The sequence below is a fragment of the Tenrec ecaudatus genome, chromosome 12 (assembly GCF_050624435.1).
Source record: "Tenrec ecaudatus isolate mTenEca1 chromosome 12, mTenEca1.hap1, whole genome shotgun sequence".
NCBI classification, from domain to species: Eukaryota; Metazoa; Chordata; class Mammalia; order Afrosoricida; family Tenrecidae; genus Tenrec; species Tenrec ecaudatus.
In genome coordinates, this window is record NC_134541.1 from 14,941,896 (window position 1) to 14,965,036 (window position 23,141).

The 23,141-nt window shown below is 45.1% G+C and overlaps 1 protein-coding gene across 7 annotated transcripts in view; it reads right to left on the bottom strand.

Annotated features, from left to right (window-relative positions):
• The window catches only part of NCOA3 (nuclear receptor coactivator 3), a 150,356-nt gene that overhangs the window by 14,215 nt on the left and 113,000 nt on the right, over positions 1-23,141 (bottom strand). For 3 of the 7 annotated variants that reach the window (XM_075528633.1, XM_075528632.1, XM_075528635.1), the window contains 15 exons: positions 19,354-19,458; positions 18,346-18,518; positions 17,581-17,681; positions 14,803-14,977; positions 14,193-14,381; positions 13,943-14,044; positions 9,680-9,820; positions 9,310-9,457; positions 7,913-8,307; positions 6,864-7,735; positions 5,879-6,017; positions 4,826-5,023; positions 4,203-4,457; positions 3,968-4,094; positions 2,465-2,636 (listed from right to left, as the gene is read on the bottom strand). In XM_075528633.1, coding sequence (XP_075384748.1) covers positions 2,465-2,636; positions 3,968-4,094; positions 4,203-4,457; positions 4,826-5,023; positions 5,879-6,017; positions 6,864-7,735; positions 7,913-8,307; positions 9,310-9,457; positions 9,680-9,820; positions 13,943-14,044; positions 14,193-14,381; positions 14,803-14,977; positions 17,581-17,681; positions 18,346-18,518; positions 19,354-19,439 — 3,273 coding nt within the window. In that variant the 5' untranslated portion in view covers positions 19,440-19,458. The remainder of the gene's footprint in view (positions 1-2,464; positions 2,637-3,967; positions 4,095-4,202; positions 4,458-4,825; positions 5,024-5,878; positions 6,018-6,863; positions 7,736-7,912; positions 8,308-9,309; positions 9,458-9,679; positions 9,821-13,942; positions 14,045-14,192; positions 14,382-14,802; positions 14,978-17,580; positions 17,682-18,345; positions 18,519-19,353; positions 19,459-23,141) is intronic. The other 4 variants (XM_075528636.1, XM_075528637.1, XM_075528639.1 and 1 more) reach the window with 3 other exon arrangements.

Consider the following 23,141-nt stretch of genomic DNA (forward strand, 5'->3'; position numbering starts at 1 on the left):
GCCATGTGCTTCCACAGCAATGGTGGCCTTGGAGAAGCCCTAAGGAGTGGTTAGTTCTACTTTGTCCTATTAGGTTGCATGAGTCAGACTTGGCTAGGAAACACGCTGGTGGGTAACTTCTTTCAGCTTAGCACACCAGCAGGTGCTGGGAAAAGGGTGCGAGGACCAACCGCTCATCCCCTGCTGGTAGGAAAGCAGCTAGCACAATGCTTCAGAACAGTGAGGAAATATGTAACAAAGCCTTTAAAACACACACAACATCCTCTTGCATGAGAAGTACAGAAACAGATTAAGTGAGCAAGACGTCACGCATAAGCACGTTCATGACAGCTACACGTAGGAGGGATTTCAACTTGAATGTGCCATCAAGCTGCATTTGGCAGAGTTGTGCAGAAGCAGGCTGCAGTCAGGCACTTAGTCATGTGCCTCCAGGGCTCCTTGTATCCAGCAGATGGTATCGGACCAGGAAAACGGGATGTGTAAAACAACCATGAACAGATGGTTAAAACAGTAACCCTCATAACGCAAAACTAACACCAAGGACTTTCAAGTCTGCACATCTGTGTGCATTCGTGCCTGTTGAGAGTCTAGTGGTCACTCTAAAACGTGACTAAGCGTGATCTCTGTACGAGGCCCGTGGCAGGCCGAGGCTGGATTTTATTGCTGTCACTGTCACGTAAAGAACACTAAATAGCTTATCACCGGGGCCAAAAAAAGCTATATCCAGATTAAATTGAAATTGTTTTAGTTTGGGGGCAGGGGAGGTGGTGGTTTGGGTTTAACGGTCTTGGTGTGACCCTCACCTGCATCTGAGCCTGGGTTGGGCAACCCTTCCTCATCCCAGTACTGTGCATACTCCTGGAGCCAGACATAGGGCCGCGCTGCTTCCCATACCCACTCTTCAACCCGTGGAAACTGTAGACATGGCCTCATCCCACCAGCCCCAGCGTGCCCTTGGCCCATGTGTCCCCCTAGTTATATGGACATCAATGCTACCTTAGAAATATTTTCCCTCTTCATTTCATTCAAAATTGTTTCCATAAATGAAAACACAGTGATACCTCCATTGTTGAACTCAATTCATTCCAAACTCATGCTCAAACATCAAAAGGTTCACAAACCAAACATATTTTTCCATCAGAAATAATGGAAAAACCAAGCACTTGTTCTGAGGTACCAAAAATTACGCTTACAATTTTTCTAGGTCTTTCAATCACTATGGAGGCGTTCAGCATTCTCAGATTCCTGCCTCAACTGTGGCGTCAGCATAGAGTTGGTTGTTTCTGATTTATTCAAGTAATAGTGACTTTTGAATCTCTTGGTGGTTTGCTTGTTGCGTGGTTAACGACTGCACACCTTTCGCTACATTAGTCACTTTAATCAAATCCCTCCTGATAAAGGTCGATGCAGCCGTGTTGTGTTTAGCCATCAGATCAGACAAGCGGCGACCTGATTCTAATTCACAACTTCTTTCTGTCTCTAACTCCATCGTGGTTCTCGCAGTTTTCCTCGTAGCTTTACTGCTGGTAACACGAACTTTCTTTGGATGCATGGTGATGGTTTATTTAGAATAAATAAAGCGGGGGGATGGGGGAAGCACACTGTTTTAACCCACTAATGTTGTCTAAGAACTATTTTAACACTGTCTGCGCGAGTCACCCGTGAGTCCCAGGTAAGACACAACTCACGGCTCTGCCGGCCCAGGTTCATTGAAGTTCGACTTTCGGTTTGACTATCGAGTGCCGTTCAGACACAGTCGATTCTCCTCCTCCCACCCCAAACTTTGCTGTTCCTGTAGAGGAAAGTTCAAGCTTTGAGCTTGTCAACAACCAAGAAGGAAATAACTGGGCTCTGACCGGTTGTCAAGGTCTATGCCTGTGCTTCCCACCTGTAGCATAACCAGGTCCATGCTTGGGACTCCATCAAAGACGGAGTCTCCAGTGCACCCCAGCCTCTCTGAATGCAGAGCGGCGACACTCCACACCCAGGGCAGCACAGGCTGGGCGTGTGGTGGGGAACAAGGACACGGGTGGAGTGTACACAGACCTACCACAGGGAATGGAAGGAGCTTCAACTCCCAGACAAGTCAGCTGGTCAGATAGCAGGAGAACTACAGAATGAGAAGCCCTCACTGCATGAAAAGGCTTCTCATTTCACTAGACTGGTTCTAGAATTTGACATCTTACTAAAGCAGTAAGCTGTTAGGAGCGGTATCACAACTCTAGAGTATATTATTACATTTTTATGCTGGTATTGGAATGTCACATGGCAAACAGTCGTCTTAAAAAGAGATGCACACTACAGAGGCTTCAGAAGGCTCGTGGAAAACTGAAATCAACAGAAAATGAAAATTTTCAACAAACTGTTTGAAGCCTCTTCACATATAGGCCTTCTTGAGCGTGGCTTCATATATGTGCATGTGTTCCTTTTCTTAACCCACCCCCTCTACAATTATGCCACCTACTTGGTTTACAAGCTCAGGGATGCCCAGTGCTCTGTCAATTTCTTCCAGGCCTGTGGCATCTGTGTTGCTCAAGAGGGTGTGCAGCTGGTCCAGCAAGGCTCGCTCATCACTCTGGCCATCTAGGTTGGAAGGTGGCCCAAGGAGATCATCCAGGGAATTCCTCAGAAGGGGCCTAAAAAGAGGCTTACAATCAATTCCAATGGTGTGCACTCTCCTTATGACCACACACACACACACACACAGCCACAGCAAGCTTACGGAATATGTTTAATGTATATGAACACTCAAATAGCCCAAAGGTCACTAATAAGTAAGTAGAAGGTAAAAACAACAAGGATTTAACCCGCCAGCGAGGAGCACAGGAAAGGAAGCGCTGTGAGCAGGCCCCGGGAAGTGGTTTGCTGTTTTGCGCACACGGGAGCTAAGGGTGGGCGCCCACTCGCTGCCACCTGACCGCAGCACGCTCAACAACTCTACAACTTCACCACGCCATCTTCGGCCACAGTAACTAGGTGCCAATCCCACCACCAAAAAGTGGTTTCCAGACATTAGATATGCAGGAAACACAAGAGATTTGGGAGAAGGTGGTATTTCCAGACCTAACAAATAGAGGTGGTGTACCAGTCATCTTATCGAAAGAGCTAAAGTCAACAGAAAAACTAAAGCTCAAATTGTTACCTAACCCGTGGCTGTTGCAGCAGGTCCACAGAACTCATGCGTCCGGTAAGTACAAAGCTCACTGACTCCATGTGTGATGCCACACGGCACTGTCTTCCCCCCAACCCCCCCCCCCCACACACACACACACAGGGAGAGGGGCAGACACACACCCTGCCTCACAACAGCACTGCCAACGGAAACTACTGGTGCTCTCCTGGGTAGAAGCGCTCACCGGCAGAAATTCACTATCTCCTCAATAGGTTTGGTTTGTTTTGCGTTTTCCTGTGCTTACTGAAGAAGTCGGCTTTGACTGTAATCCGATATGACAATAAGAGGTGGCTTCTGTCATGCGCTCAAGCATCCCACCAAGCAAGTAAAACCAAATATAGACTTGGCCCACAATCCCTGACAAGTTTAAATTGATTTTGGAAAGAAGTTAACCAATCCTAAAACACGAATTTTCCGGAATGCTGAGGTGGATAGGAACGTGTTCTTGCGGTCTAAGACGGGTGTTCATTTGTCCCCCAGCCTAGGGGATCATCATCATGGGAGTTAACTGTCCCAGAGAGGTCATCAGGCGCTGCACCACGGAATGAGCCTGTAGCTAAGTAATACAGGGGGGCTTCAAAATGTTTGTGGGAAATAGACTAGAAAGATCATGGAATTTCCTTGAACTTTCTGCAGTGTCCACCATAGCCTCCCTCTCGTGAATGCTGCTGCTTGCTGCCTCTACCCCGTTTGTTCACCCGCCGTCTCCACAAAATGCCGTGTGTGCCTGTGCTCGGGACTTGTGCTCGATAAGCTAAAGCCAGTGTTCTCCAAAGTCACAAAATAAAGCCCCACCTATTTTGAGTCCCATGAGGGCCTTGTTCCATGGACAGCATGCCCTCTGGCCAGGAGCCTGGTTGGTTAGATGGTGCTGATTGGCTATAAGGATTGACTGCCATTCCCATGGGAATCTCACCACGCCCTGGAGAAGCACACAGAAAGTATAAATTTTCAAACAATTACCCTAAAACATGTTTTTTCTTTGCTTGTATTTAAAGAAACAAAGAGGGGGAAGGGAGGGGGTGCTTACTCATTGGATGCATTTGCTGTTGCTGCTGCTGTTGCAGCATTGGCCTCGTGCCTGGGATGCTATTGGACCGCATGGGCAGGGCGGGCAAGGAGCTGGCCATCGCAGGCCTGGGTAGAGCGGCGCTATAATCTGCCCCTGGTCGTCCCATGGCACTGGGATTCATAGGCTCCATTCTGCCAGCCTTTGAGTTTGGCAGGCCCCAGTCACCTGAGGAAGGAGGAGCCGGATTCACAGTCACATTTCGGTTTGGTCCGCCTAAATAGAACATGTGAAAACAATGAGATCTATCCATAGCACAGTGGATTCCTCCACGTAACATGCAGATACAGCCTGGACCACAACAAGAGCTCGATCCTTCAAAGCATGGGTTTCCCACTATGAAACCGTTTCTGATAGGCACAAGACTATGTAGTCAAGTCACAAGAGGCTGAGGAAGGTCTTAATAACTTGGACTTGGACCAAATGAGGAATACTCATAAAAGCACATCTTGGTAATGTAATTAAAAAAACAACTATGAATCCCTTTTTTTGTTGTTTTTTCCTTTTTCATTAAGCATTTTAAGATGTGCTTTTCTAAAAACAAACACAAAAACATTTCATCTTATGAATTAAAGGTAACATACCCATATTGGCACCGTAACTGTCCTGAGCCTCCATCATTCTCGGGTTCCCACCTAACACGGGTTGCTTTGGTACCATGGGGAAAGCACTGATGCTCTTGCCCGGGGGGCTGGAGCCCACAGACACCGGGCTATCCAGCGACACTGCGCGGTTATAGGGGGGCCGGATGGCCTGTACAGACTGCGGACTTCTCAGACCTGCTGGAAACACACAAGCACAAGTCCAAATCCCCATGAGTCAATACACAGACACTCAAGCCCAAGACCACCACCACCCACCAAAAAATGCCTTCCCTATAGAAACAAACACTGTCTTCCTTAACAAAATACACACTAAATGCAAAAGATCAATTAAAAGCCTCAGATTCTAAATAGAGTAGAGCACCTCCATGCTGGCGGAGGCCCGGGCCCTACCCAGACCTGGTATGGTATGGTCATTACTGTACTTGGTAGTCCTAAGTCCACCAACATCTTAAAATCTTGCAACTTTTTCGCAAACAAGGAAACGGAGAAAATTTGCTCCCACCCCCACTCTATTTGATTGCTTTGAGTGAACATTTATTTCATTTATTAAAGGTTGCTACTGCAAACCAGCAGCTGACATATTCTGGGTAACTGTGAATTATTCTTTTCTCAATTGATCACACCCCAGATCCATTTTAAAATGTAAGGGAATAGGGAGGGGAGAGTCTCAGGGAGGACCAGCGAGCACCAAAGAGGAAAACTTGGTCAACTGGCAAGACGCCCTGAGTGTCAAATGGCAGGCTTTGGTCTTCACGTTTGTTGTCTGGGTGTCCCGTCCTCCCAACACTCTGGCTAATGAAGAGGTGCATTTTCCTGAATTGCCATGATGACTGATATCACGCCCGTAAGACACGAACAGAAGAGGAAAATGTATCTAAAACTGCGTACGTCATGCGGCAGAATCGGAAATAGAGCCAGCGCGTGTGTTTTTAAGTTTTATGTGAGTCAGACCCTGGTTCTTAGTGGAGGGGTGTATGCAAGTGCACAGAAACACTGAGGAGCCAACAAAATAAAACCAACTTCTTTCCTTACCCAGAGAGTTCGTTCCGTGAAACATCTGTGGCTTGGCTCCCACCAGATTACTACCATTTGTGGGTATGGGATTATTATAAAAGTCTGACCCAGTCAGATCTCCAAGAATAGCATCTAGATTATCCAAATCTCCGGATCCCTGGAAATAAATTTTGACAAATTAATCTTTGTATGCTCATAAATACACAGGTCCAAACTTATTTGTCAAAAGAAATACCTGCAATGGAAACAAGTGGAATGCGGTATTTGCCTAAAATGATAGCACCGAAGTAAAACGCCTGCATTGATATACGGCCCCTCTCCCTGGTCTTCCTTCTCAGAGAAAGAACAACTACTGAGATAAATCACACTGTTTTTTAAATTGCCCCTAGCCATTAACCCAACTCCCCAGCTAACACTAAGCACAGCACTCAAGTGCTCATGGCTGACACGAGCCCTCAGTGATAATAAAGCAACCCGTGTGTGCTCCAAAGGGTATTCGTGAGTGTGCACCAGAAAGGCTGAGTCAACACACTGGAAAACAGGGGCATCTGCCTAGCCCTCAGCTCCTCCACAATTGGCACTGGCTCAGGAGCCGCTGAACAATCGCTGGAACAGCACCCCTCAAGCCCAGTTTGGGGGCTGTATAGACAAAATGTGATCCTGTGCGAGAAACCTGATTTTCAGGTGAAACTCAAGGTTTTTGTTGCATGCGACAAAAACTGCCTTCCACTGGACTTCTACGACACCCCGAGTGGGCCAATCTGCTCAGCCCACTGGCTACTGAAGAGAGCCATGTCTTAAAACATGTGCACCTGCTACTTCTCACTTGCCTTACACCAAGAAGTACCGGTGTCCAAAACAAATACAACGGGAGTAGCTCAAAACGCACATCCTTTAAATGAACCTGGGACAGAGCAAAGAGCTTGGGTGTAGCTCGGAATCTCTCTAATCCCGGCACACGCTGAGGAAGGCCGGTGGCTAAGGTGGGGCAACAGAAAGTTACCTCTTCGTTGGTCTGTTCCGCCTTAATTTTAGAGTCTTTCTCTTGACTCGAGCTAGGGATGGCAGAGCTGCCACACTGGCTCATTTTACCCTCGATGCCTTCCACTTTGGGCTGCAGCTCTTTAGAGAGGGTGTCGCTGGGGTCATCCCTGTCCAGCAGGTAGCGAAGAAGCGCGTTGCTTTCCTTCTTCTTGGGGCTAAGCTGCTCCTGCTTGACGCCCGCCTCCCCACAGGAAGGCGCACTGCTGCCGTCTCTCCCCGTAGCCTCGGCTGTGATCTTGGCCACTTCGGCAGGTGAGTTGCCGTTCTGCAACAACTTGTGCAGGATCCGGTGTTTCTTCTGCAGCAGCGACCCGTGCATGTTGGACGTGGAAGACACACCTCCAGAAGTAGAGGAAGAGACGCCAGATGGACTGGTGACACTAAGGGATGAGTCTTTACCACTTGAATCTAGGGGAGAGCTGGTCAAGGAGGAATGGCCCCGGTCATCCGAAGGATAGGTAAGTAACTGCAGCAATTTCTTGTGCCCTTTGCTCTCCAGAGGGGCCCTCTGAGTCTCGGGTCCGTCCGTGCTGCTCTCTCTACTTTCTTTGTCGCTGAGGAGGTCCCTGCTATTGGACTGGCACAGGGAGCTCTCCACCGGGTTCTGGTCACAATATAAGCCGAGGGGGCTCTTGGAATCCTGGCTGTTCACTTTACTGGGCTGGGGCAGGGTCATGTTGGGAGAGCTATCCAACTTGGGGCCTGGTGAAGAGAGTGTAGACAGAAGCGAGGTGCCCACGCCCTCGCTGATCGCCTGCAGTGCGCTGAGGGAGCTGCTGGAAAAGCTGTGGCCCCCAGGATTGCCAGAAGACCCCAAGGGGGAGTGCACACCTGGATGTGGAGAAAAGTCAGGCAAATGAGTCAGACCACCATAAGCTGCACCAAACCCTCACTTTGCTCCTCAGGTCTCCATGATGCCGTGATCTCATCTGACAAGGACGGCAATGGTGGGGAGAGGAAAGCAGCACAGACTACTGACAACGAAAAAGGCAGTACCAGCACAGATACCTGCGATGGGAGAGAACTGGTGCGAGGCCATCTTTGGACTCCCACGATTCCGAGGTGAAATCATGACATTCTGCTGGGTGGTGGAGCCGAGGCCGGGACTCCCGTGGGGGGGGCTGCTCGTGTTGAGACCATAGTTGCTGCTCTGGTAGGAAGAAGGTGACTGCATGCCTGGCCCAGGGCTCATGGAAGCCATGGTACTAGCGCCACCATATCTAGCTCCACTCATCTGCCCTGTGGCACTGGCATCTGCCAAGCCGTAAGTCCTGCTACCCAGCATCGGTAAGCCTTGGTTTGGGGACATGCTCATGCCGCCTACCGAACCAGGGCATCCAGCCATAGGTGGTCTAATGCTTTGTCCGTGAGGATTTGGGTTTGGTCTATACCCATTCTGTTCTCTGCAAGAAACATACAGCACAAGAGCACGTATTTACCAACACCAGCATGTGTCACAGCTCTGAAGCAAAAAAACAGTCACACAAGTGCACAGGAATTTCATCCCCCCACCCCTCCTGACCCCCCACTATTTCTAATCTAGATATTAACCTACTATCAACCTTCAAACCAAAAACCCACTGTCCTTCAGAACAGGGGAGAACTGTCCCTGTGGGTTTCCAAGACCCTAACTCTTTATGAGAGTAGAAAGCCTGTTATCTTTCACCCAAGAAGCTGCTAATAGTTTCACACTACTGACCTTGTAGTTAGCAGCAAATGCATAACCACTCTGCCCCCAGGCTTCTGGCCACGTACTTTTCATAAGCAACAGCACGGGGATGGGCCAAGAGCAGCTCTGTTATGTGGACCCCACGTAACAAAACCAGAGCTACGTATGGACTTTCCGTGGCTGTCACATTTATGGAAGCGGTTAGTCAGAGGCCTTTCTCCTGCAGAGCTGTCAGGTCGCTGTGAACCACTAGTCTCTCAGATGGCAGCCAGGTTTAGCCATCGTACTAAACCAGCTCCTACAGTGCTTAGGCAGAGCAGAGTGGCCCCAGAGGTGCACGGTAACTGCATGCCTTCGTGTGTTGCTTGTGTACCATTGGCAACACCAAGACGAACTACTATTGACTCTTAAAGGCAAGAATTCAATATTATATTCAGTCCTGAAAAGCGAATGCAGAAATTGTGGGAAATAAAAGGTAATAGAGGTGGTCAGGCTATGTCCTTTCTCACCCACCACCACGACCACGTTTCAAAAAAGTAGTTATTTAACGAATCCTCATTTTCACAAAGTTTAACTTTAAAAAAAAATCATAACCCCAGAAGTCTACCCCCACTTCAGCGAATCCAAGGATCCCCAAGCTGCTTCTCTTGTTCTAGCACCTCTTTTTGCACATTCATAATAAAACGCCTCGAGCACTTTGTTCTTAATGTGAGGACCTCCCAGAGTCCATCTTTACCTCTGGAGAAAGTGGGTGGAGACAAAGCCATGGCGGTCATTTGTCACTGGATTCCGGAAGAGTTTGCTTTTAGTTTGTGCGGTCACTACAGTCCCATCAGCCAGAGAGAATCGATACAGCGGGGTTTCCGCATGGCCGTGGATGTAAGCTGTCGGGAGAAACACACCTCAGTACCAGCAACAGCAATCAGGGCAAGAAACAGGAGAGAAGGTGATCTCTCAGCCTGAAAATGTTCAAAGCCTAGGGTAACGCTGGATCAGCATCATAATTAGAGAGCAGTCAAAACATTAACCTCAAGAATCATCTTTCTAATTAGCATCTCAGACAAAATGGCACACAAAGAACAAGAGCTGATTCCAAAATGTATCACCTTCTTGATAGTGTCGCTTCTGGGACCAAGACTGCCCATCGTTCAGGCTGAAAAATCTCTGGATACACCTCCGGATGGTATCTTCAAAGCCAGGCCTCATGGAGGCTCTAAGAGAATTGGTATCTATGTTGACAACTTTTCCTATTGACCAGAAAAGAAAAGACGCAAATCAAGCCCTGAAGTGCCTGCAGGTTGTCTATGCTGTAGCTCAGCACTGAAGAACACAGCTTACAAGATGCACATTCACAGTGCTACCCGAATTTCTGGCACACCCAAGGTTTCTTTAAGACCATCATCCTGCAAGATACTATTGCATCTAAACATTCTGCTGAATTGAATACGAAAGTGCTATACACAACTCCTTTTCCATCAGGACCATGGAGAGCAGAAGTTCCCCCAATTTTGGGGTGAGTGAGTGAGTGAGAGCTTGCTTCCATGATTCAGGATAGTGCCTCCCACCCCCACCAGGGGGCGATATCGTCTACTTTGGGAAACAACGGTGCAGGATCAAAGATGTCCAAATAAACTAAGGCTTCAGTTTCCTTTTTTTAACAAAGCAACACTTTCCAGTAAAACCATTAATATGAAGATATTCTGTCCCTACAGCATGAAGCAACAGTGAGCAGGAATTATTCTTTCCATCTGAGATGACTGCATTTCTACAAATGGGAGGGATATTCAAATAGTCAAGTATCTGTCACCTGTGTCCGGCAACAAATGGACTGGAGAGGGCAGCGGTGCCCAGTCCAATGTGCCATGAAATGGAAGGGTGTTTTATGAAGATGGCCCTTTGAAAAGAGGTAGGCCTTTTCACTCTGAGCAGGACCTGGCAGCTCACAAGAACAAGCAAGTTACAAAAAAGGGCAGAGGGAGCAAGTGTGTGATCCGTCTCCTGAGGCAGAGGAGCAGACGTGAAAGCCCAGCTCCACTCGATGGAAGCAGCACTGGAGAACACGTGAGGAATCACACTGCAAGGGCTCCAGGGCCCAAACTCGCACCAGAGGCTCTCAGGAGCTGTGTTTTTCAGGGGAGCCTTACTAAGCTGCAGAATGATGCAGAAGCCATTAAGAAAATTACCAGGCATATTCTGGACAAACTGCCTAGCCAACCTCCTAGGTGCCAAGAAGTCCGTGCTGATTCATAGCAACCCTGTGTCTAACAGAACGAACTACTGCCCAGTCCAGGCCACCCTCCCGAGTGTTCTTCTGTGGGAGCCCATGGTGGAAGCCACTGTCCAGCTATCTTGTTGAGGGCCTTCCTCTTTGTCACTGCCCCTCTACTTTACCAAGCAGGAGCGGTCCCTCCTGATAGCATGTCTAAAGTATGCGAGACAAAGTCTCACCATCCTTGTCCCTGAAAAGCATTCTGGCTGTACTTCTTCCAAGACAGATTTGTTTGTTCTTTTGGCAGTCCATGGTACCTTCACTATTCTTCACCAGCACCATAATGTAAACGCATGGGTTCTTCTTCAGTCTTCTTTAGTCAATGGCTAACTTTCTCACGTATATGAAGCAACTGAAAATACCATGGCTTGAGTCAGACACAGCTTAGTCGTCAAAGTAAACCTCCTTGCTTTACAACACTTTAATGAGGTCTTGTGCAGATTTACCCAATACAGTGTCAGCACTAACAGGTCTACCAAATCCATTAGATCACGAGGATCATAACCCTAAGCAAGCAGGCAGGTACTATAAAGAAGTGGTCGATACATTTATTCCAGTCAGAAAGACAGAGCGCGGTCTTGTATTGGAATTATGGTGCTGTCGAGGAATCTTAAAGAAAGTACCATAGACGGCCAAAAGAACAAAGCGGTCTGTCTTGGACAAAATAGTCAGAATGGCCCTTGGAAACATGGCTGACAAGACTTTATCTCACGTACTTTGAACATGATGATGTCAGGAGATCCCAGTCCCTGGAAAGGGCATCATGCTTGGTAACAGAGCGGGGCAGTGAAAAAAAGGCAGGCCTTCGACAAGATGGATTGGCACAGTCAGTGTCGGTGGCTGCGTTGACGGGTTCGGGTGAGCACAACTGTGAGGGTGGCACAGGACTGGGCACTGTTTTGTTCGGTTGTACTCAGGGTTGCTATACGTCGGACCCAGCTCGATGGCACCTCATAAAAGTCTGTTTACCCACTCGATGCGCACCTTAGAAAAGCGCAACACTAAAGACCTCCCAGTCCAAGTGGAGAAAACACATGGGGCTTCACAGGGAAGACAGTTCTGAAGGGCTACGGAGGGTGGAACAGGCACTGAAGTGGAATGACTTGATGATATGGGCCATCCACCGAAGAACCTGCTTACAATTTCGCTTTAATAACATCTGATTCAGTGTTTTTGACTTGTTTATTTGTAAAGGCTAAGAAGAAGGGGAAATGGGTCCCAGGAAAGAGGAAACCCACTCGCGTGTGCCCAGAGGAAGGACGATCCCAACCCAGTCAACTCCCCTGAGGTAAGTCACACACACAAAACAGCTGTCAGAAAAAGCATCCTGAATGAAGGAGTAGGCAAATTTATCAAGGGCAGACTATAAAAACCCTCTCCAAAGGCTAAGACAAAATTTGAACTGAATGTAGCACAGGGCAGCTGTGCGCAAGCAACTGGAAGACGGCAATGCCTTCCCCCTACAGCACGAATGCGGTCACAACTACGGCAAGATGGCTCTCAGGGTCAATGCCTGCTCTCAAGGGATAGTCATAAAAATTTCCTGTCACCATGTTTAATTTCTTCAAGGTGACTAAATAACAAGAAACGTTTCCAATGCAGATAGTATCCCACTGTGTGAACAAATTGACAATAACAAAAAAATTAGTTCTTCCCCCACATCTGTGCAAATTAATCTCGATCAGCCTCTAAGTGGGTAACTGAGGCTGCATCTAAGGGCTGAAAGCCTGTGAACGTGGCTGTTCTTTACAGTCAAATAACTTGGTCACTGTGCTTTGTGTTTACACCTACTCCGTGTTATCCCATCACTTACTGCGTGTCCACAAGGACACCGCCGGGTCAAACTACTACATCCGAGCAGAGAGCCCAGGCTGTGAGATCAGCCTCGTTTGTGAGGTGCCGACTCGTTTGTCAGCCATGATCCTAAGACAAATCACCCAACCCCTCTTTCGGCTGGCTCGGGTCTCGTCTGTTAGTGGAGCACACATAACAAAGCATTTGCATCAGCAGGGTTTCAGGGGACAGTAAGAGCAGTCTTGAAGGCGAGTACAGATAACGGTGCCATAGCAGTGAATTTCATCAATGTGCCTTATTAATTGCCCACTGTCCAGAACCATGTGGCACTAAGCTGCAAACAACAAGGTCAATAGTTCAAACCCAATCAGTCGCTGTGTAGAAGAAATCTGAGGTTTTCTGATAAGAATTTTAAGTCTCAGAAACCCACCAGAGCAGATTTGCTCTGCCACAGTGAGGATTTGTTTTCCTTTGTATCTTTTTTCTTTTTAAGTTTTGACACTTCGTCCACATATCATACAAGTGAATAGTTGAATCATATCAAGAGTTAAATAATCATTACCATAATCAATTTTAAAGCATTTTCTTCTCCCTTGTACTCATTGTTAGTGTAGTTTTTTTTAATTGTGCCAAAAATTTACCAACAGAACATTCTCCAACGGAACGACTTCTACATGTATAATTCAGTGCCGTTGATCATATTCTTCATGCTGTGCAACCATTACTGATACTCTTTTCCAAACTGCTCCACCACAGTTAACATTAACTCACTGCTCCCTAAGCAAAAACTCTTCTTCCTTCACCCAGTCTAACCACTGCTCAAGTTTGGTTTCTTTCTTTTTTTTTTAAGACATTGTCTTAGTACAATATTCACATATCATATACTTCCATAGCTGAAGTGCTTTTAAAAAGAGTCGCAGTTACAGCACCACCATCAGCTCTCGTGCTCGCGTTTACTTTGTTTTCTCCCAGAGTCATCAAACAGGAGAGCCTGAAGTTCATGTTGACATCAGGAATTACCCTCAGTAATTCTCATTAAATTAATAATAATATTCGAAGAGAAAGCCGGGTGCCTCGATGTTGTTTACTGCTCATTGGAGAGACTGTCGGTGATGAGCACACCCAACTCATATGCCAAGGGTTGTCAGGAACGTCCCCTTGGGGGGATGGGAAGAAACCAAGGGAAAAGCGCGTGCAAAGCATTCACGACAGTGGGCCTAGCAAAGTAAATGGCAGTGCCGGCAGTAGAAACATCCATGTTTATTTTAAAACTCTAAAAATGTACATGCACACACCAAGCTCTGACCTGAAAGGTCGTGTCGAGTGATGAAGCTCTCGGGATTCGACGGGAATGCTCTTTCTCCGGTGGTGATACGGCGTGCCACACAGATCATGCAGGACTGCAAATCTACAGTAAAAAGTGGGACTGGGTGAGAATCATGTTTCCCTTCTGGATATGTCCTTCAGTGGGTTAGGAAGGACCAAGGGCAAGTTTGTCAACAGCAGGAGCCACTGGTGACCATCGTGCGACAGTCGTGTGCCCGCGCTCCTCTCACCTTCGCCTTCCTCCATCATGGCGCGTGGCTGCGACAGGGCGAAGCACTGCATGGCTTCATATCTCTGCCGCAGCTCAGGGCTGGTGTTTATGTCTTCCAGAATATCGTGTGGGCTTTTCATCAACATGCGGCAATTAAATGTATGGCTTTTTTGTCTCTGTGTCTCATTGGTCCAGGAAACTCCATTAACTTTGGGAAACAAATTTTAAAAGGTTTGGGTTATAGGTCTCTGTGTTTTCTTTTTTTTTTTTTTTAATTTAGCAAGTCAGTCTTTGGCCACCATAAAGGAAATATATATATATAAATATATATATATTCCATGTAGCTACCATCATGATACATTCTAAACTGATATTTCAGAACAATGCAAAATATTAGCATCGTTTCACTTCAAGAAACATCTCAATAACTCACTGCAGAGTTTGGCCCATGAGTACTCTATACCATATCTGAATGCTCCAGGTCATACTTGAACAATTTTGCTGTCATTTGTCTTTCATGCAAACATGAGTTTGCATGAGTGCTTTACTTCCAAAAAAAGAGATGCAATCAATTTTCTAGGATGTGATCAAGGAAAAAAAATTGAAGCAACATATTTAGAAAGGCCTACCTGTAGATTTTGGCAAGTTTTTAAGAAAATCCTTTCTGTCTTCCTCATGTAAAATATTGTATACACTTGTGTTGACCAGGTCCTCTTGCTTATACTGCAGGTATTGAGTGACATTTTCTGACACAAATACAATGTTTCCATCTCGATTCACCACAAATAAGAAACCATCCAGTGCCTAAAATGTAATATTTTAATTTTATAATTATAAAATTATACCCTTAATTTAGATCACAATAATTAATGCTCTTTACTATCAGCAACTATCAGCCACTTTTAGCTATAGGACATCTCTTTTCTAAAACTTTTTTTAAAATTTTAACAATTTATTAGGGGCTCATACAATTCTTATCACAGTTCATACATATACATACATCAATTGTATAAAGCACATCTGTACAGTCCCTGCCCTAATCATTTTTTTCTTTTTTTACATTTTATTAGAGACCCATACAACTCTTATCACCATCCATACATATACATACATCAATTGTATAAAGCACATGCATACATTCCCTGCCCCAATCATTCTCAAAGCATTTGCTCTCCACTTAAGCCCTTTGCATCAGGTCCTCTTTTTTTTTTCCCCCTCCCTCCCCTTTCCCCCCTCCCTCACGTGCCCTTGGTAATTTATACCTCGTTATTTTGTCATATCTTGCCCTATCCGGAGTCTCCCTTCCACCCCTTCTCTGCTGTCCCTCTCCCAGGGAAGAGGTCACATGTGGATCCTTGTAATCAGTTCCCCCCTTCCAACCCACTCACCCTCCACTCTCCCAGCATCGCCCCTCACACCCTTGGTCCTAAAGGTATCATCCACCCTGGATTCCCTGTACCTCCAGCCCTCATATGCACCAGTGTACAGCCTTTGCCCTATCCAGTCCTGCAAGGTAGAATTCGGATCATGGTAGTTGGGGGGAGGAAGCATCCAGGATCTGGGGGAAAGCTGTGTTCTTCATCGGTACTACCTCGCACCCTAATTAACCCATCTCCTCTCCTAAACCCCTCTATGAGGGGATCTCCATTGGCCGACACTTGGGCCTTGGGTCTCCACTCTGCACTTCCCCCTTCATTTAATATGGTATATATATACATATACAAATACATATACACATATATATATACACACACTTATATCGGGTTTTTTTGCATGATGCCTTATACCTGGTCCCTTGGCACCTCGTGATCGCACTGGCCGGTGTGCTTCTTCCATGTGGGCTTTTTTGCTTCTGAGTTAGATGGCCGCTTGTTCACCTTCAAGCCTTTAAGACCCCAGACACTATCTCTTTTGATAGCCGGGCACCATCAGCTTTCTTCACCACATTTGCTTATGCACCCATTTGTCTTCAGCGATCCTATCATGGAGGTGTGCAGTCAATGATATGATTTTTTGTTCTTTGATGCCTGGTAACTGATCCCTTTGGGACCACTCGATCACACAGGCTGGTGTGTTCTTCCATGTGGACTTTGTTGCTTCTGAGCTAGATGGCCGCTTGTTTATCTTCAAGCCTTTAAGACCCCAGTCACTATCTCTTTTGATAGCCGGGCACCATCAGCTTTCTTCACCACATTTACTTGTTCACCCACTTTGGCTCCAGCCGTTTTGTCGGGAGAGTGAGCATCATAGAGTTCCAATTTAATAAAAGAAGGTATTCATGCATTGAGGGAGTGTTTGAGTAGAGGCCCAAGGTCCTTCCACCACCTTAATACTTGACCTATAAATATAGACACATAGATCTATTTCCCCATCTTCCTATATATATTTGCATGTACATGTCTTTGTCTAGACCTCCAAGAATGCCCTTTGACTCCTAGCTCTTTCCTCCATCTCCCTTGACTTTCCTCCTGCCCTACTACCATGCTTCATTGCCACCTGGGCTAGAGTATACCTCTTCTCTAAGCAACCTTACCCTTGATCATTTCCCACCATGCCTGCCACTCCCCCTTCTCTACCATTTGGGGTCCTGTGTTTTTCCCTTGTCCCTGGGTTTGTTAACACCACTTCCTTACCCCCCCCTACCCCCCCACCCCAAGTCCCCCCGGAACTGTCGGTCCCGTTGTTTTTCCTCCAGTCTAAAACATTTTTTAAAGACAAATAAGATTAACACAGAATCAAAAGTAATTACAATCTTCAAAGAAGCTTTAAAAATAAGAATCATCTGAGAGCTATTCATTTCTCCATTTGACGCCGCGTCAAGCTACAGGAATGCCACTACCCCTTAGTGGGGATTTACAAAGAGGGTGAAAAGGGTGATAAACTGAAAAACAGTGCTAGCAAACAAGTTAGAACAAACTAGGTAGAAAATGAACGAAAGTGTTGGCACGTGAACTTCATAGAAACATTCTACAAGGGCAGCAAAAGTTGGTCCAATTCAACCTGTTTCAAGGCAACTACTTTCAAAAGAGGTACATTTTCAGAAACTAAGTTTCTTACAAATACAGTGCTGTGGTGTGGCATACGATCAATCATGACAAAAATGCGGCAAAAGGCCGAGCTGAAATGGACATAAATGTTTACCTGTGACAGGTGGAATTAGGAGTTACCATTCACCTCTTCTTTATATTGTATCATGTCTCCAACTATATTACCAATACGCTATGGGGCGCCTCAAACGGCATACACTGAAAGTGTGAGGAAATTTTACTGAGGTCTGTCTCATACAAACATTCTCCTTGGGCTTTCATTTCCACACAAATATCATCATTTTAAAATGTATCTAAATCACTTGATGACATAAGCAAATGCAGCACAGCTTCCTGGCTGTCTACAATCTCCGCACTTGCCTGCAGTAAAAGTGGTCCCAACGAGTCTTTGTCAATAACCCCTTGTCCTGTGGAAGACACATCAGCTTTCTGAACATCGTCGTCACTGGAAATAGCTTTTCCTGAAAAGAAGGTAGTGTTACAAATAGCGAGCAGACCCATTATACAAGGGGCGTCAAGAAGCATGGGAGCAACTGGAACCAAGAAACAATCGGGCACTCTTGGAAGGCCCCGCATAGATTAACTCCTCCTCAGGAAAGGCAGGCATGCACAGGCATGCACACAGCTTTTCCTGGGAAGATGAGGCTATCGCTTCTTAACTTAAATGTCCCAGGAGCCCAGAAAGGCAGTAGCGATACTAATTTCTCTCTTACTACACAAAGGGGGCACATGGCTTTCAACAAAGGAGCGAACAACTGACTGCGTGGGCTACAGTGGAGGCCTTTTCACGTCTCTGATCACAGCTCCCTAAAGAGCCACGCCAGTCAACTCACTCGTCCCTTCCCGCAGACACTAACCACAATGAGCAGTCCCCACTGAACAACGTGCGGCCGTCGAGTCAGTGCCAACTTCGAGTGACCCTACAGGACAGGGTAGAGCGGCCACAGGAGTCTCCCAGACGAACTGTATACGGGAGAACGCCCATCTTTCTCTAGCGGAGCTGCTGGTGGTTTTGAACTGCCTCCTGGACCTCCACCAACTTTTAACCACTCCATCACCGGGGGAAAGGTACATGCAAACTCAGGGAACACCTTCTTTCTAGAAGGCAAGCTCACTGTGTATTACCTTGCTCTTTTATTTGACGTATCTGTCTTACAGTTTCCTTTAAAATGGCACATTTATCTGGTTTGACATTGAAGTTATCAATGTCACTCAGGTTAGCAGATATCAGTTCGGCCAATTCTTCAATATATTTACTCTCCTGCTCCCTTCTCCACTTTTCACCACTGCAGGTAAGACTGAGAAAGAAAAAGGAGAACCAGCTATGGGTATGTCCATCACCACAAAAGCTATAGGCAGAATTGCCTCCTATGCATGATCATAAACTCTATGTGGTAACAAACTACATTCAACCCGTAGAAATCATTAATGAACACATTATCTTTGAGAAGTACAAAGTCATGGAAATGCATGTACACCTCCCTTCAATTTCATCTGTCTTTTAGGTGGGCAGACTGGGAAAGGGTGAGCCTGAATCTCTTCAACTGCAAATTAGGAGTGATTAGGGTTTCCTTTGCGGAGATAATAAAAACTAACAAATAGCAGTGAAAAAGTGTGGTAGCTAATTATTATTAATGAGGTCTTATTCATTATAGATTTGTGTTTAATTCTTCAACTATCACTTAAAAATTCCAATGTCACTGACCTCAGCATTAATAATACTAACAGAGCTACAGAGGAATGCTGTCTCACCGTGGGTGATCGTATTTTTAACCTCTAATGTCAATAGGGAAAAGAAGGATGTATTTTAAACGCCAGCGTACCCGTGTCATTAGTGGACAGCAAAGATCCTTACGGACATCGAGCCCTGGTCATTCACTCCTGATTCCACACTCTTGCTGCCCCATTCACAGACATTTCTGACATTACCGAAGACATGTCTAATGTTCTCACGTCTGTCAGAATCAGCGGTAAAGCTTCCATTATATGGATGTCTACTCATACTGTTTCACTGTACAAAATCACATTGAGCAAATTCTAGACATCTAACCAGAAAATGTCAGCAACAGGAATTTAGAATTTTACTTTTAAACACAAGGTGGGGTCTGCGGCATTAGGAAAGAAAGCACCTACCCTTGTCCTGGGTTATCACATGGCAGTTTGCGTTTCCTGGAATCCGTCGCCAGAGGGTCCAAGGAGCTTTCTCCTAACCCACTCATCTTGACTGCACATCAGCAACTAAGAAAGGGAAATGTATGCAACATCAGTGGCTATAGAAAGGTGTTCTGTGGTTGAATAGCTGCTTCTTGTAATACAGTACTGCTAAATGTTCAGTGGTTACTTAGAGAAGGCTCAAGTATATGGAGCATCGTGCGTACTCTGAGGACACACTCCGAATTCATGTTCCAGTGGAACCGTTCAAAGATGAGAACGTCTCCAAAAAGTCTCAACGTTGACTTGGATCCGGGTAAGCCCAAGTGAAAGCTTATGTAGTAACTTGAAAAGATGTTTGGAAGTGGTACAGGTTTAAAATCATCCAGGATATTTGCAAAGTAGAACATTTTTTCCTAGGGACTACTTCTTCAGTATTTGTCAGCCAATATTTTCTTTCTGCTGCTGCTTCAAAATAACCTCAGGTATGTACAGTACACTATGAAACTCCACAACATACTGCTTACAAAATATGTGTGGACAAATACGTTTCCTAGAAGAAAACACTGCAAAATCCATAGAGAAACAATCATTTTAAGACTTACGAATAAATTTGCTTTGGTTAAAGTTTCATTGATAAAGAAGGTAAATATGTTGTTGTTGTTGTTGTTGTTAAAAACAGGTATTCATACTCAAAAACCAAACCAAACTCAGTCATTGTGTTGATGCTGCCTCATAGCAACCCTGTAGGATAGAACTGCCCGCCCCTCCTTTGCATTTCCCAGGCTGAAACTGTTTACATGGGAGTGGAAAGCCCCACCTTTCTCCCTCCGAGCAGCTGGTGGCTTCCAACTACTAACTTTGTGGATCACAGCATTTTACTGGGGGCTCATCCAACTCTTATCACAATCCAGACATACACCCATGTGTCAAACATTTGTTTATTTGTTATCATCATTCTCGAAACATTTGTTTTCTACTTGAGCCCTTGATATCAGCTCCTTATTTTTCACACTTTCATTTAACATATCAACACTTTTGCTTACGGCAAGAAAATTCGTTGTTCTAAAGAATTCTGGGCCAACTCATGAAGTTTAGGCCTTCTATTTTTTTTTTCCTATGTTACAATGTTGTTACAACTGTTGATTCAGACTCACAGGGACCCTGACACTTTAAGAACAGAGTAAAATTATCCCTTCAGGTTTCTGAGGCTGTAGATCTTTATAGGAGTAGAAAGCCTCATTCTTCACCTAAGAGGCAGGTTGTAGTTTCAAACTGCTGACTCAGTTAGCAGCCCAACTCGTAACCCCATTATAACACCTGGGCTCCTTTCAACTCTATTGGAAGACACAGATGTACAAAATGACAAACTCCCACTAGGTGGCACAATTCAACTGAGGAGACAAAATTACCGCAAAAATCACAAGATGCTACATCAAACTTAAAAATATATAGCGAAATATGTTTGAGTATATATCTAGAAATCACACTGTCATTATGAAGAGGCTCTAGATTATGACATAATCTTTATGATGACCAATAAATGAATGAAATACAAACAAAATTTTATTTTTTACCTATAATTTCAATAATATAAAAAATTGAGCTGTTTATAATAGACAGATTTGGTGTCTTTATAGCATGGCTGCTTAAAATGGAAATGATAACTGTAAGAAACAGATTAATAGTGACTCGATATCAAAGAGAGAAAAAGTCTGTAAAGATTCCAGATTAACAGAAACTAAAGGAAAAAATATTAAATGTAATAGTTATTCTGGACAAGGGTCTGTTTTGGGTACAAGAAAAAATGCTCGTATTAAAAATATTTTTGTATCAGCTAACAAACGTTGACTAGAAGTATTTCAGCACGAGTAAATTTATGATTTTGATGTCTGTGCTGTGGCTAGGACCATCCCTGTTCTTGGAAGGCTAAAGATGTACGAAGTATGTAAGTGCTCGGCCAATGGCACAGGGAGCTCTCTTTATGTATTAAGTTCATGCTGATGTGCACTTCGGGAAAAGTGGGATTTTTTCCTGACTGCACAGAGAAGCAAGCGACGGTGTGCACCGATGGCCGTGCAGCCTACAGGAGCCTCCACCTTTGGACCTCCAGCATGACTCTTTTACACAAGCCAAGAATCGCTTGGTTTTTATAATGCAAGTATGATGCTGAGGTAATTATCCAAATTGCGAATACAAAACCATGGCTGAAATTCAAAACCGCGGTGATGCTGTTCATCCAAAATAGAGGGTGTCATCGCTTCATCTGGAAACGGTTTGTCATCTTCTACTGTGTTGTTTGCTTGAAGGAATACATTTGACAAATTTTTCTTTTCCTAGTGTTTTGGGTTTGCTTGTTTGTTTCTTTTTCTTTGCCTAGTTGTTACTGCAGACAACCCCTGGTACATTTAACTGCATTACACCTAAAAGATCACATAAAGTTCACAGAATGAATGAGGGACTACTACTGTACAACAGCAATCAAAGTGGTACAGCAAAATATACCTCAAGTCTTAGTAAGATAAAGACAATTGTTCAATCATGAAAAATAAAATGAGCATGTCTGCCAAACAAATAACAGTTTCAGCATATGCAAAAATAACAATTCCTGAGCACAGATGACTCTGACAAGCCTTTTATATGCAGTTCCCATTTGCTCTCCTTAATCTTCCATTTTAAACAAATATGAAAATTGTTGTAAATTACAAACAGCATTTGTTTTATTTGCAAGATATGCTGTCTGTTTCTCACTGGCAGCTACACAGCCAAACTATTTATCTATAAGGATAATTTATCCAGTTGGGTAAATTACTCTTAGGGTACAAAAGAAGGATAAATTTCTAGCATATCCACACTCAAGAGTAGATCACTTTCAGCCCCTCACCAAAAATGAGGAGGGGGGGGGGGGGAGCCGCACAGGTGGGCTCAGCTGCAGCAAACGTCAGGCCCATGAACAGAGCATTTCTCTCCTGCCTACCCAACAGACGTTCGAAAGAGTCCGACAGACACAAGAACCGCGCCACTTACATGTTTTCTATCTTTCAGCACACCTATCTGGCTTAAAGGGCATATGGACAGGCTAAAGGGGGAAATAATCATTAATAAAGCAGAGACTCACAGTACTTTCAACCAAAGAATACCCTATTAACACTGGGCTCCTAAATTCTGACTCCTTACAATTAAAGATGATCATCCCTGCTATTGAACCCAACAGAGATGCATACATATATTCTGCAGGTGCTATTAAAGTGATACACACACATACACACATTGCTAAAACACAGGTACTACACTGCATTTTGCCACAGTCCAATCACAGAAGCCTTCCAAGCCCCTACCACCAGTCTAGAAAAGACACGACCGTTTCCCAGTGTCAGTGAATACCCGAAACCTATTTAATCTCTCATTGTGAGCTCTAACATCCAGATCGGTGAGGCATTCTTAAAGTTATTGCCCTTATCTGTAATGTTTTTTTTTAATCCTGTCATTATTGCTTCCCCATCCCTTTTTTTTTATTAAATCATTTTATTGGGGGCTCGTACAACTCATCACAATCCACACATACATCCATTGTGTCAAGCACTCCTGTTCACCGGTTTCCCTCATCATTCTCAAAACATTTGCTTTCCACTTGAGTCCCCAGCATCCGTTCCTCATTTGTCCCCCTCCCTCCCTCTTCCTCCCTCCCCCATGAACCCTTGATTATTTATAAATTATTATTATTTTGTCATATCTTACACCGTCTGACGTCTCCCTTCTCCCGCTTCTCT